Source organism: Camarhynchus parvulus, chromosome 2 (genome assembly GCF_901933205.1).
Source record: "Camarhynchus parvulus chromosome 2, STF_HiC, whole genome shotgun sequence".
Lineage (NCBI taxonomy): Eukaryota > Metazoa > Chordata > Aves > Passeriformes > Thraupidae > Camarhynchus > Camarhynchus parvulus.
The window spans coordinates 138,348,597-138,360,663 of record NC_044572.1 but is presented as its reverse complement, the minus strand read 5'-3'; the positions used below and the strand labels follow the sequence as shown (position 1 = coordinate 138,360,663).

Sequence of the window (12,067 nt, the reverse complement as noted above, 5' to 3'; positions counted from 1 at the left end):
TTTAAACCTGAGACTTTCAGTGCTGCAGGGTTATATTACTAACATTTCTTTTGTCTGCACATCCCATTTCTCTCTAGTCTTGCCAAGAAGTAGGAAAACCATCAGGCTATTCTGGTGGCATTTTTGGCTTGGCAGGGATTGACAAGCCTTGGAAGAATCTCAAGAGCATGTTGTAAGATTTCCAATTCAGATTTTAGCCAGAGAGGGTTGGATAACCATCAAAGCCTATGGTTAAAAAGGACACTTCTCCTTTTTAACCAGGAAAGACTGTTTTTAACTGAAAAACCTCTGTGTAGGACGAAGTGGTGATGTTTGCTGGAAATCTGAGCAAAAGCACTTGACTGATTAAAGGGTGAAAAATTATTGGGGATTTCCCACTCCTGAATCACTTCATAAAAATGCTCTTAATGTTAATCTAAGTATTTGGCTGAAATGCTAATCACAGGAGAACAACCCACCTCATTTTGTCTAGTGGTCTTCTTCCTCACATGTGGGTGACGGATTCCTTGCAAAAAAATTCTGGTACTAATGTCATTGCTGGGGAATTTCCAATCACTCCATGTGTACAGGTTGCACTGCTGAGAGCCAAGTATAAGCTCATTATATGGATCTTTTTCCATGACAGGTTGAATAGGAGGTGGCCGTGCTGCGCTGTGCTAGCTATGGTGGTAGTGCTGGCTGCAGAGGCCCCCTCCTCTGCTTTGTGTTTATAGTTCACTGTCCCATCCCATCCCCACTGGCAATAATTCTCTGTCCACTTTTTCCATAATGAGACTGGCTTAAGCAGCTCCTGCTTTGCTGGAGCTCCCCTGGGCTGGCCCCTCATTGCCCTGGCATTGCTCTGTATGTGGTTGCAGTGGGAAGTGGAGCTGCAATCTGATTTAGATACAAAACTTGAGGCAGTGGGACAAGGGGGAGAGTCTTTTGGTTTTGGACTGTTTTTATTGATAAAGCACATGCAAAGGAGGGGTGAGCAGCTGCAGGAATGGTATTGCCAAGTGATTAGGCTGAGGTTCTTGTTAGACCACTGCAGGTGGGGCCCTGGGCCTCAGCCCCAGCTGGGCACGTGGCCCTGAGGAGCATTAGAACAAGGTGTTCAAGGGGGCTTCCTAAGGCTGTCGTTGCCACCAGCTCCAGGGAACCATGGACTTAATGGCCTGAGCTGGCAAGACAAGAGTTAAACTCTCACAAGTCTGAGAAGTTTTGTTTACCCACACTTCTGTTAGTTAAAATAAAAAGGAGAAGAAGAAAAGAATGATAAGTTCCAGTGTGTTTCCCATCTCTGCAAGAATCTTAACTTTTTGAGGAGGACACGGGGGGAGAAAGTGCATCATGTTCTTCCCAAAGTTTGCTGAAATAACATGACTTTGGTCATCCTTGATGACACCTAGTTTGAAAGTTAAACATTTTGTATTGAAGGAGAATTTAACTGAATGAATTTGTATTTCTCTTTCTTTTAAAATGTTTGGTTTTAGCTTTTAATTACAGTACTGTATCCTTTTTAAGATTAATAAAAACCCCCTAAACACACCACCCCAGCAGAGTTCCCTGTAAGCAGATAACAAAGGCAAAGGGCAGTGTTTAAAGAGATATCAAAAACCTGTGAATAGCTGTTTCTACAGCTTGGTGAAGGAACAGCAGAATCTCTGTGCAAGGCCTATGGCAATGCTGTCCTGGGAGTGGTAGCATGTATTTCCTTCATCACTGGCTGGGGCAAAAAATCAACAGAGAACAAAGTCTGAATAGGCTTTATTGACAAAACTGAATGAAGCTGCAGTAACTCTGTAATGCTTAGTCTTTCATTTCCCCTACTGTCATATGAATAATATCCTCTGGATTTTTATCTTGAGGAAGAAAAAACTTTATAATCTTGACATATTTTGACTTATCCAAATGTTGGTGTGTTGTGGGGTTTTTGTTTGGTTGGGTTTTTTCTGTTTGTTTTGGGGTTTGGGGTTTTTTTATTGCTTTTGGTTGATTGGTTGGTTTGGGGTTTTTCCCCCCCCCCGCAGAGGTATGGAACTATTTCCAAAGGGTTTTGGTGAAGAGATATGCCACTGAACGAAATGGAGTCAATGTTATAAGTGGACCAATCTTTGACTATGACTATGATGGTTTACATGACACACCTGACAAAATCAAACAGTAAGTGCTTGTCTTTACATTGCTTTGTTGTTGCTTCTCTTAATGATGACTTTATCTTAAACAATTAATTACCTGCACATTATTTAATTTTTTGTGAGGAGACATCATTTTCTAGCTCTTTCTAAAGTTATTGAGACTGAATGCCCACGTAGGTAGGACAGTGTTTAAAATAAGGAAATGACAATTCAGCACTTAACTATTCACCTTTGAACTTTGTCTGGAGAATGAAAACAATTTCAATTTGGTTCCATATAGTCTATTGTCTCTAAAATTCTCCTTACTTAAGGAGAACTTAAGGGCTGTGCTATTGAGTTACATGCTTAAGTCTTTGTTAATTCAGCAATGCATTCTTTCCATGTCTCTGAACTGAAGAAGCCTTTCAGCACTGCATGAGGTATTTCAGTAGCACAGTGTAGGGTAATTGGATGCTCACTTTCAATAGTGTTCAGGAATCAAACACATTTCAACAATGTATGTGTGTCCTCACACGTAGGAGAGGAAAGACCATGTTGTTTGTGCAACCTTCTTCCAAACAAGTTCATCCTTTGTGGGTAAATATTTGCTTTATTCCCCCAGGTTTGTGGAAGGCAGTGCAATCCCTGTTCCAACACATTACTATGCCATCATAACCAGCTGCTTAGATTTCACTCAGCCAGCTGACAAGTGTGATGGACCACTCTCTGTTCTCTCATACATCCTTCCCCACCGGCCTGACAACGATGAGAGCTGCAATGTAAGTTCAGCTGCACTGCAGCAGCCCTGTGGTAAATGTGTCCCTGAGACATGTGAAAGCCAATTATAGAAGCAAATGTTCACTAATGCCTTGAATGGGAGCTCAGTTGTGCCTCTGTTGAAGTGTCATTAGCTCATGAGATAAAAGTACTCCTCCATGACAGCAGCAAAAGTATGGAACTATTACTGCACCTAAAATTGTCCAGAAGAACTGACATACAGTAGGTTGGCAGTATTGTTTTTTGCCTGTAGGATTCGACATTTTGTCAGTGTAACTTCAGAGAAGATTTGGGGGAGTCTGTATGCATAAACATACTGTGCTAGCACCCAGCCTGATGTTTTTATGGAGGTCAGTTTCCATTTGCAGATACAATGCAATCTGCCTGCTATAGCAGTCTGGGTGCATCAGTCAGCATGATTGCATCCAACCCACACAGTATTAAAAGTATATGCTGTAACCTGCCAAGGGTAGAGTGCCAATTCTTGCTGCTTCCAGAACACCTTGATTCAAGAGAAAAGTTTGGCTTCTTATTACAGAGAAGGCCAAATACCCTCCTGGTTTCTTTTCTATCTTCCATTAGGATGCAAGATCCTCTACTGTAAGAATCTTGATGAAGGCTTTGGTCTGGCCAGCACTGCAGAAAGTGCACACTTGGCAGCTGATTGTGTGGCAGGAGGATGTTGGGTCCCCTGTGGGCTCTGGCACTCCATGAGGACAGCAGAGCTCCCAGGCAGCTGTATTTAGCCTTGTCCTTCCGCCTGAACTTATTCTCCCATTACACAGCTGGGTGGATTCCTGCACACAGACACTTCACTATGGGCTGCCAGGAGACTGTTTCCTGAATGAACGCATTAATGTTATGAATTTTGTATTGGCAAAAAAGTTAAGACTCCCATTCCAGCTACAGGCAGAAATAGTCATTTCAACTCTGTACACAATTCACCTGGAACACTGTTTCTTTCTCACTCGTCAAACAACTGTTTCCTGAATGAATGCATTAAGGTTATAAATTTTGTATTGGCGAAAAAAGCCAAGACTCCTATTCCAGCTACAAGCAGAAATAGTCATTCCAACTCTGAGCACAATTGACCTTGAACACTGTTCCTTTTTCTTTCATCAAGCATTGCTTGCTTCCAGGGCCCATGCTTTTAAAGCAGTATCCCTCTCTCTTGAGCAGGTCTGGCCCTGTTTGGATCTCAGCTGTTTTGGGCAGAGATGTCTTTCATCAGAAGTCTCTGGAAGTCCTACATATATTGCATTGTGGCTTTTCCCTGGACTGCTTTTCTCTGAATCAAGATCCAGTTAGTGATCCGGAAATTACTGTTTTGGTAGTTATTAGTGTCTCTGCCCTGTAACTCTGCCAATATGTAATTTTATGAAAAAGTAACTTGTTTTTTCCTCCTTATATTGTGTGTCATAGCTCTCTTAAACTGCTGAAATCTTTTTGAATTTTGAAATATAAGAAATCGAGGACTAAAAGAGACCATTATTGTAATTATTATTACAATAATGGTCTCTTTTAGTCCTTGATTTCTCACATTTCAAACCAGGTTTCTTTTCTCTCTAGGTCATGCTATTTGTAAATACATATGGTGTATGTATTTACAGTTTGAGAGAATCTTCAGTGCTTCTGCAAGGTCATTAGCAGATATTGGTCCATGCATTTTATATAGCAAAGAATCACTCCAAAATATTTAAATGTTGCTCTTGAATGAAAATACAGTTAGGCAAATTTTTTCCACTGAAATCCATCATTGCAATCCAGACTTACTTTTGCACATGGTGTTCCATCTTATTTGTTCAAAGATGGATTTGTTCAAAGATTCAAGTGATTGCATAAAACCTCATCATACTTCATGGATGAAATGCTTGGGATAATATAGGAATTTTACCTTAACCTCTCCACCGTTTTCTTTTAAGATTTGAAGAAATATTAGCTTTCCCTGTGCTCTGCTTTAGCTGCACACACATTCTCTTCACACAGCTGTTGAAGAACACCACCACTCTTCTCATCTGAATTTGTTCCTTTTCTAAACTGTGTTTATTTGTGGTGAGGTTATGCCCATTTATTCTTGTGTCAACATTTTTCTATGTCTTAAATAGCCTTCTCTGGGTTTTGCCCTTGAGATGATTTATGATGATTCTCAAGGCAAATAACTTCTCTCTATTCATGGAAGACCCAGGATCTTTTTCGCTCTTGTAAGAGAGGATGAGACTGTTGGTAGAATAGACTTCCTATGCATCTTATCCAGTCCAATCTTTTTTTTCACCTGGATCATGAATGAGATTAAGTACTGCAGCTTAGATCTCAAAATGAAAATGGTTTTCTTTCCACTGGACACAACTCCTCTGATACTACCTATAATTTGCTTTTTCCATAGCTGTGTTATAATGGTGGTTCACATTCGTGCACAGCTCAGGTCCTTCTCTTCTGCCTGTCAATTTGGATAACCCAATTTCATTCTGTCCTGGGAGCTCCTGCATCTGCATCCTCCACTGTGCTATTCCACCTTTCTCTGCACTGACAGGAGTTCTCAACTGTTGGGGATTTTGCTAGCAGCTAATGACCTTGGCACAAGAAGCGAGTGTGAAAACATTACAAAAAATCCTTTCTAAGACCAAAGTTGAAGGAACCCTAGGAACTACTAGAAAATTCCTCCAGGCCACTGTTTTCTCTTTCAGCAAAACATTTAAATTTCTTTTCTTAAGTCAGTTCCTCACCCATCTGTCTATATGCATCATGTTCAGCTTTCCAATTGATATTCAGAGAGATTCTTGTGCAGAATATCTGGTATTTTTTCCACTGAATTTTGTGCTAGCCTCCTAATTGATCACCTCTTCCTATTTTCTCCATGTTTTCAATTGTTACTTTTCCTTCTAAAATTCTCCTTATTTTTGAGGTGGGACTAAGCACTAAAGCTGGAGAAAACCATCATTTTAAATGCATACACTTCGTTCATTGTTATGTGGTAATACTGTATTAGTTGATCACTATTTAAAATCCTTGCTGCTGGGCCTGAGGCTTCATGGGCCAGTTGTGGACTGGAAAAAATAAAACATAGATCAGTTGGTTGATTTTTTGGAGTCATGGGAATGCTGTCTTGCTGGACTAGGTTAAACAAGCCTCCCCATCCTGTGATTTATGCATGTTGCAGATCTTTTGCAAACTGCTTGTATTCAAGAAAAGTGAGCTTTGTGGCTCGCTCATAACTTCCTTTTGAGCTCTGCAGATTTCCTGCTCAGAAGAAAGGCTTGAAGAAAGGAAAAATGTCACAGTGGCTGCCTTTGCACTGGCAGCCCTGCTGAGGCCTGTTTGCAGACCCCTGGTTGTGGCTGAAGGCTGAGCAGGGGCTTCCCACGGTCACGTGCTGCCAGGAGCATCCCCAGAGCACGGCACTGCAGGCAAAGGGGAGTGAGCAGGACACACTCCCTCCTCTTCCCTCTTAATTTGCATCTTTCTCTTCTTGTTCCAGATCTGGTTTTGGTCCTCAAGTTGTTAGTGGTAGGACAGGAAAGCTGTGTTGGGGCTGAGAGCTTGGAACCAAACAGGTGCTGACTGGGTCATGGACGTTTGCTTTAGAGCAGCCAGCTGTGATCTGTCTGGGACTTCGTGTCCTCTCTGTGCAAGCGATCACCTCACCCTCCTGCCTCTTGTTGGGTGACCCACTTCTTGGTCTGTGGCTCAGCTACTGCACTGGATAGGTTCTGGCATTGCTGGAGTTTAGTCTTGATCCATGAGAGGATCATTTGGTAGGAGGACATTGCTGACTGAGGCAGTCAGGAAAGGGGTCATTTCCAGGGACTGCCACACACATGAAGTCTAAATACCTGACATATAACCCACTTCCCTAGCAGTGGCGTACAGGTACCAGCCAGAGGGGCCAAAGGGGGAAAAGTCCTGTTTGCTTTGTCCTTTTCCCATGTCTGGGCCCCGCTGTACTGTCCCCAGGCCTGGGTGCAATGCTTGTGGCACATGTAGCTTAGGCTGGTTAAGGCACACAAACAGCCAGTCACTGCAGTGTTTTGCAGGGCTGATTTTCTGATGTGTTTGTGAGTTACCTTAGTTTGTGGATGACTCCAACATGTGCTGGTGCTGGCACAAGGCACGAGGCAGCAGCTATCCCCTAAGAGAACACAACCTGACCCCAAAAACTCTGGCAGCATAATCTTCCTGATTTTTTTCTAAGTATCAGGAAATGCTGGGTGAAATTCTTTTTTCTATCAGTGAATAATATGTATGTTCCAATCACAAGAGCTTTTAGGTACCTACATAAACCATTGTCCCAGCTGTGTAATGAATTGTAAAGGTCCCCTAAAAGTAAAATGGAAATATTAAAATATTACTATGTTAGATGATGTGATGGTCAATTGAAAATAATGTGTAGGCGTAGAATTCAAAGCCAAACAGCTTAGAGTTTGGCCTTTGGTAAATCAAAAGTGATTAATATGGAGTTCTTTCTGTGAGACAGAAAAACATGGAGTGTCCAGTGGATTTCTGAAAAACCATAGCTGTTCTTCTGAAACACCTGCAACTTGAAGCTAGCTTTTTCTGGATGATTATGGTCATTGTGTCAACCCCATCATAAAATGGGTACTGAAATAAAACTGCAGGAATCATCTTGCACGTTAAATGTCAAATTTATTTTCTCGGAATTCATTTACCTTATTCATTCTTGAATAAGGCACAGAGATTCTTCTTCAAATCTGGAACAAATGTGTAGACAAGTTGCATTTGTTTTGGAGATGATTTTTGACAAGACTTGTGATAAAAATATATATATTTTTTTTCCCCCCTAGAGCTCAGAGGATGAGTCAAAGTGGGTTGAAGATCTTCTTAAGATGCACACTGCGCGTGTCCGTGACATCGAGCAGCTCACTAGCTTGGACTTCTTCCGAAAGACCAGTCGCAGCTACACAGAGATCCTCTCCCTAAAGACATACCTGCATACGTTTGAAAGTGAAATTTAGCTTTCTAACCTTACTCAGTGCATCCTTTTATCAACTGGTGTATATTTTTATATTGTTTTTATATTTATTAATTTGAAGCCAGGACATTAAAAATATTAGTATTTTAATCCTGTATCAAATCTTAAACATTAAACCTTTGTGTCATATGTTTTGTTTCTCTAATGTTTAATATAGGTATGTCTCTTGGTTGATTTAGTAGTGCTTGTAATACTGCATTTTGAGTTCTTACCCTGAGCTTTTAAGTGGTGCTGCAAGGTTTGATGCATGCATCAAGGAAACATTAATTTCTCATGCTCCTTTACCACACTTGTAGTCCTGTACTGTGTATCAAAATACTGAACATGTAAAATTACACTCATTTACTGATAACTGTGTGACAGAGATATTTAAACACTATAGACAAATAGCATCCTAAATATAATAAACCACACATTCAGTTTTTTTAATGTGTTTTGATTTCCTTTCACAGGGATGTTCAGAGGGGCTTGTGGGCAGCTGAGTGCTGACAGATCTCTTACTGGGTAGAGCCCTTCTCAAGAGCTTAGGTTTGCTGGTAAGAGGACTGCCAGGGGTGCAGGTGCCCTGCCCTGATACTCAGCAATGAGATAAAAAAATAGACCCACAGCAGTAATTACTGCTTAGGTTTTGCCATAGGGGAGAGCTGGGATGGGAGGATGCTTGCTGTCATGAGCTAGCAGGGATATTCCATGCCTGACACCACTTGGCCCTGCTTCAGAACTGTGGAAAGGATTTTTTATAGAAGACATGTTATGGAGCATTAGTGTTAGTGTACCTAGATGATGGAAAAGAGAAGTTATTGTTTAGAATGCCTTTGAGGCTGAACCCACTAATGCCACTATTGTAGAGCCTTCATTTGGGCTTACACATTTCCTTCTCTCTGTGAAAGTTGGCTCTATTTTCTCCTTGAGGATTGCAGCTGCTGAAGGGAAGAGGGAAGGGCTGGAAAGCATCTCAGCCATGTACACAGATGAGTAGCCAAGGTCTCCTAAATAAAATTATTCTAGCACAACATCAACTTGCATCCCTGTAGTATCCATCTAAGAGAAAGTAGTAAACTGGAATTAATCATGTTAACATAGATAATAAAGCTCTTGTGACCAGACAAAAATTTATTATTCTGTCTGCCTAATTCTGTTTAATTTAGTAAAGCACAAAACTTGAATACTTTATAATACTTCCAAAATATTAGGATGGAAATTCTAATAACTGCACAAAGCTATGGGAAACATCCTATACTTGCAACTTAAAAATTGTCTCTTGTGGTTGTCTGGTAGCACAGAAATATTTTCCTGTAAGCTTTCAGTGGGGCTTCTTGCCATGATAAACTTAATGTTCTTACAGGTACTACAAAGGGTATTTCCTTTGGATTTAAAAGAACTTTCTTTTAAGACCTAATTCCTTCAACATGAACTTTAGTGATGATTTAATGTGGTGGTTGATAAAATAAACTAAAGACCACCAATGCTGTTTTGCTTTGGCATTAATCTGTGGCTCTGTTTGTTTGGGTTTTTAATCAAATTGAACAAATTATGTAACTCTTTTATTTTCTCTCAAAATAACATGAAATTTATACCAAAAGAACATTTAAGATTGGAAAAATAATATTTTGTTCAAAGAAGTTTGCTTCTGAAATGTCACTAGTGATTGAAAATGGTTGGGAGAGACAATTTAACTCTTGGTTTCAGTAAACAGTGGTGATTAGTGTATAGCGAAACATCAATTTTTTGACTAAGTTTCTTACTGTGACAGTAAATACTAGTAATTTACTTCTGTCCTACCTACTTCTCTTCAGCCTTTGGTTCCACGTTCCTGCATGGTATTGCTGTTTTATTTTACTGCATTAGCAGAAACAACTCTGCTGAGAAATATTTGTGGTGACTTTTGCACATGGCATGGGGTACTTTTCCCATTGAAAGATGCCTTATCAACACAAAAGCTCTAATACAAAGCTAAAGCCTTGCAAATCCCTCTGAGCAACATTAGCTCTGCAGGAACAACAGGTATTTTCAAGGAAACTTGTAATTTGCCTCCAGTAGTCTTCAGGGTGAATGTTAGCTTAAGGCAGACGGAAGGAACCCTTCCGCCTTCCAATCCTGTTAGACCATTTTGAAAGGATTAAATACCTCTTATTTCTGTTACATGTTGCCTTTTCTTGATATTTCTCTGGCTTCAGCAAAAGGTCCGTTGAGGAGAACAAGCATTTAATTTTTCTGTCAAGCAAATGCTGTTTTTGAGGATTTGGGTAATAACTGTTTGCACTTGGTGATGTAAATCTGAGGCATGTTCAATGGGTTAGAGGCAGTTCAGTTGAGCAACTGCCACAATGACAAAAGCTGTGGTGTCCTGCACACCTGGCAAAGTCCTTTTGCTCTGGGAAAAATTCTTCAAATGTAGTTGTGCAACTAGAATAACCCTGCTACAGGAAACTGTTACTTTTTTTAACCCCTTTTCCACAGCCACATATCCTTAACAGATAAGCACTGAAAGCTGGTCAAGTAACCTGACCAACAGAATGGTCGTGATGGAGAAATTATAGCAAAAGTCCCCATCCTGTTCTGACAGTACCAGAGTACTTAATGACTTATGATTATGTTCTGTCCTGGTCAGTTAATAGCTTGATCAGACTTTCTACTTGCTGTTGCCCTCTTCTCCTTGTCCAGCCTTTATCCTTTTTATGGAGTTAGGTACAATATTCAATAGTTTCTGCACTTTTTTGAATATTGGTTCTGGTTTGCTAATAGCAGATCAGTTTGCATTGTGTAATAAAGCAAGTTTCATCTCCAGATGAACAAGAAAATGAAAATATTTAATTGTCAGGTCTGTGCCATCTTGTGAAGGTTTTTCCAGAATTCTCATGGATTTAGTGTGAGTAATAACCATGTGTAATTAGGCCAATCTTGCTGTGTCCCTGGAGGCTGCTCCATAGCAGTCCTGCCGTGATCCCTTGCTTCTCAGTGCTTTGTATGCAAACAGTTGGTCAGCTGAACGTGTGAAGATTCTGAGACTTTACAAATTAAAATACACATGCATGGCAGGTTTATCAAGTCCCTGTTTCCCTTGCATTTGGTTTCCTCCTATCCATCAGTCTGTCAGGTACAACAGGTGAAATAGATCTCTAATTCCTGCAAACAGCCAGGAAGCAAAAACCTTTTCAGGAAAGCTGAAGGAGGTTCCCTCTGAAGGTGTTGCTAGTTGCAGGAGAGAACAGGAACTTGGGCAGTGTCTGTCTTGGACAGTGAGAACAGAGTGCAGGACCTGACTGAAGGAAAAAAATTTGTAGTGACAGGAACTGATGTTCCAGCAATCCTTCCCTTCAGTCTCACATCCACATCAAACATCTTTAACTACCTTTAAATTTGTATGACACTTCTGTGCAGATTACCTTGGCTCCTTTCTGCAGGAGATAGAGGATATACGGCTTGCAGTGCGATTGAGAAAATTCCCCCTTCATATATATTTTTTTTTAGAAAACCCGCAAGGCCCTACCAACAGAGGGGCAAATTCACTCTTTCTGCCTTGAGAGAGAGGGATACAGCTGGGCTTTCCCAGAGCAGGGGAGGGTGTGGGTGTTGCAGAGCTGCTGCTTCCTCTCAGGTCCAGTACGGTGCTCTTCCAACGAGTTTGGCACTTAGGGCAGCTGGGTTTATTCTGCTGGTTTGGCACAGACAGATAAATGAAACTTCACAACACATCTGGGAGGCTGCTGTTACCACATGGATGAAACTGGCATGGAGAGGCTGGATAGTCTGTATAAGGGCATGCATATACTATGGACTGTAAAGCTGGTCATAGCACTCCTGTACAGGGCTTAGTATGTGACATTTTAAAATAATTTTTGGTAGCACTATCACTGACAGGAGAGCACAAGGTATGTTTTGTAAAGCAAAAGTTTCAGAATCATGTGGCTGAAATAAAATTTGAATACAGGGCAAAAGAAGCAAAACTCCCTTCCTTTGAGGGCAATAAATAATGCTGAATTGGTTTTCTATCAATCCCATGCATCAAAATGCTTCTGGAGGCCTGGTTCCTTACCAAAGTCCTTCTGTATCCCAGAGAGATGCCACAGTACTTGTCTGTCCCTCCTGTATGTGCTCCTAGTTGAGGTCAGTTTTTGACTAGTTTCAATTTCCCTTACTGCAGTCTCAGACCAATGTTGCACTTGACCTAAGAGACGTGGTATAGTCATGAAAATATAAGTAT

General features: G+C 40.8%; 1 protein-coding gene across 5 annotated transcripts in view; it reads left to right on the top strand.

The window, feature by feature from the left end:
• ENPP2 (ectonucleotide pyrophosphatase/phosphodiesterase 2) overlaps nt 1-8,287 on the top strand; it is a 56,960-nt gene extending 48,673 nt beyond the window's left edge. For all 5 annotated transcript variants that reach the window (XM_030966317.1, XM_030966332.1, XM_030966325.1 and 2 more), the window contains 3 exons: nt 2,013-2,145; nt 2,722-2,878; nt 7,676-8,287. In XM_030966317.1, the coding sequence (XP_030822177.1) occupies nt 2,013-2,145; nt 2,722-2,878; nt 7,676-7,846 (461 nt within the window). In that variant the 3' untranslated portion in view covers nt 7,847-8,287. The remainder of the gene's footprint in view (nt 1-2,012; nt 2,146-2,721; nt 2,879-7,675) is intronic.
• Nucleotides 8,288-12,067: the final 3,780 nt, after the last annotated feature.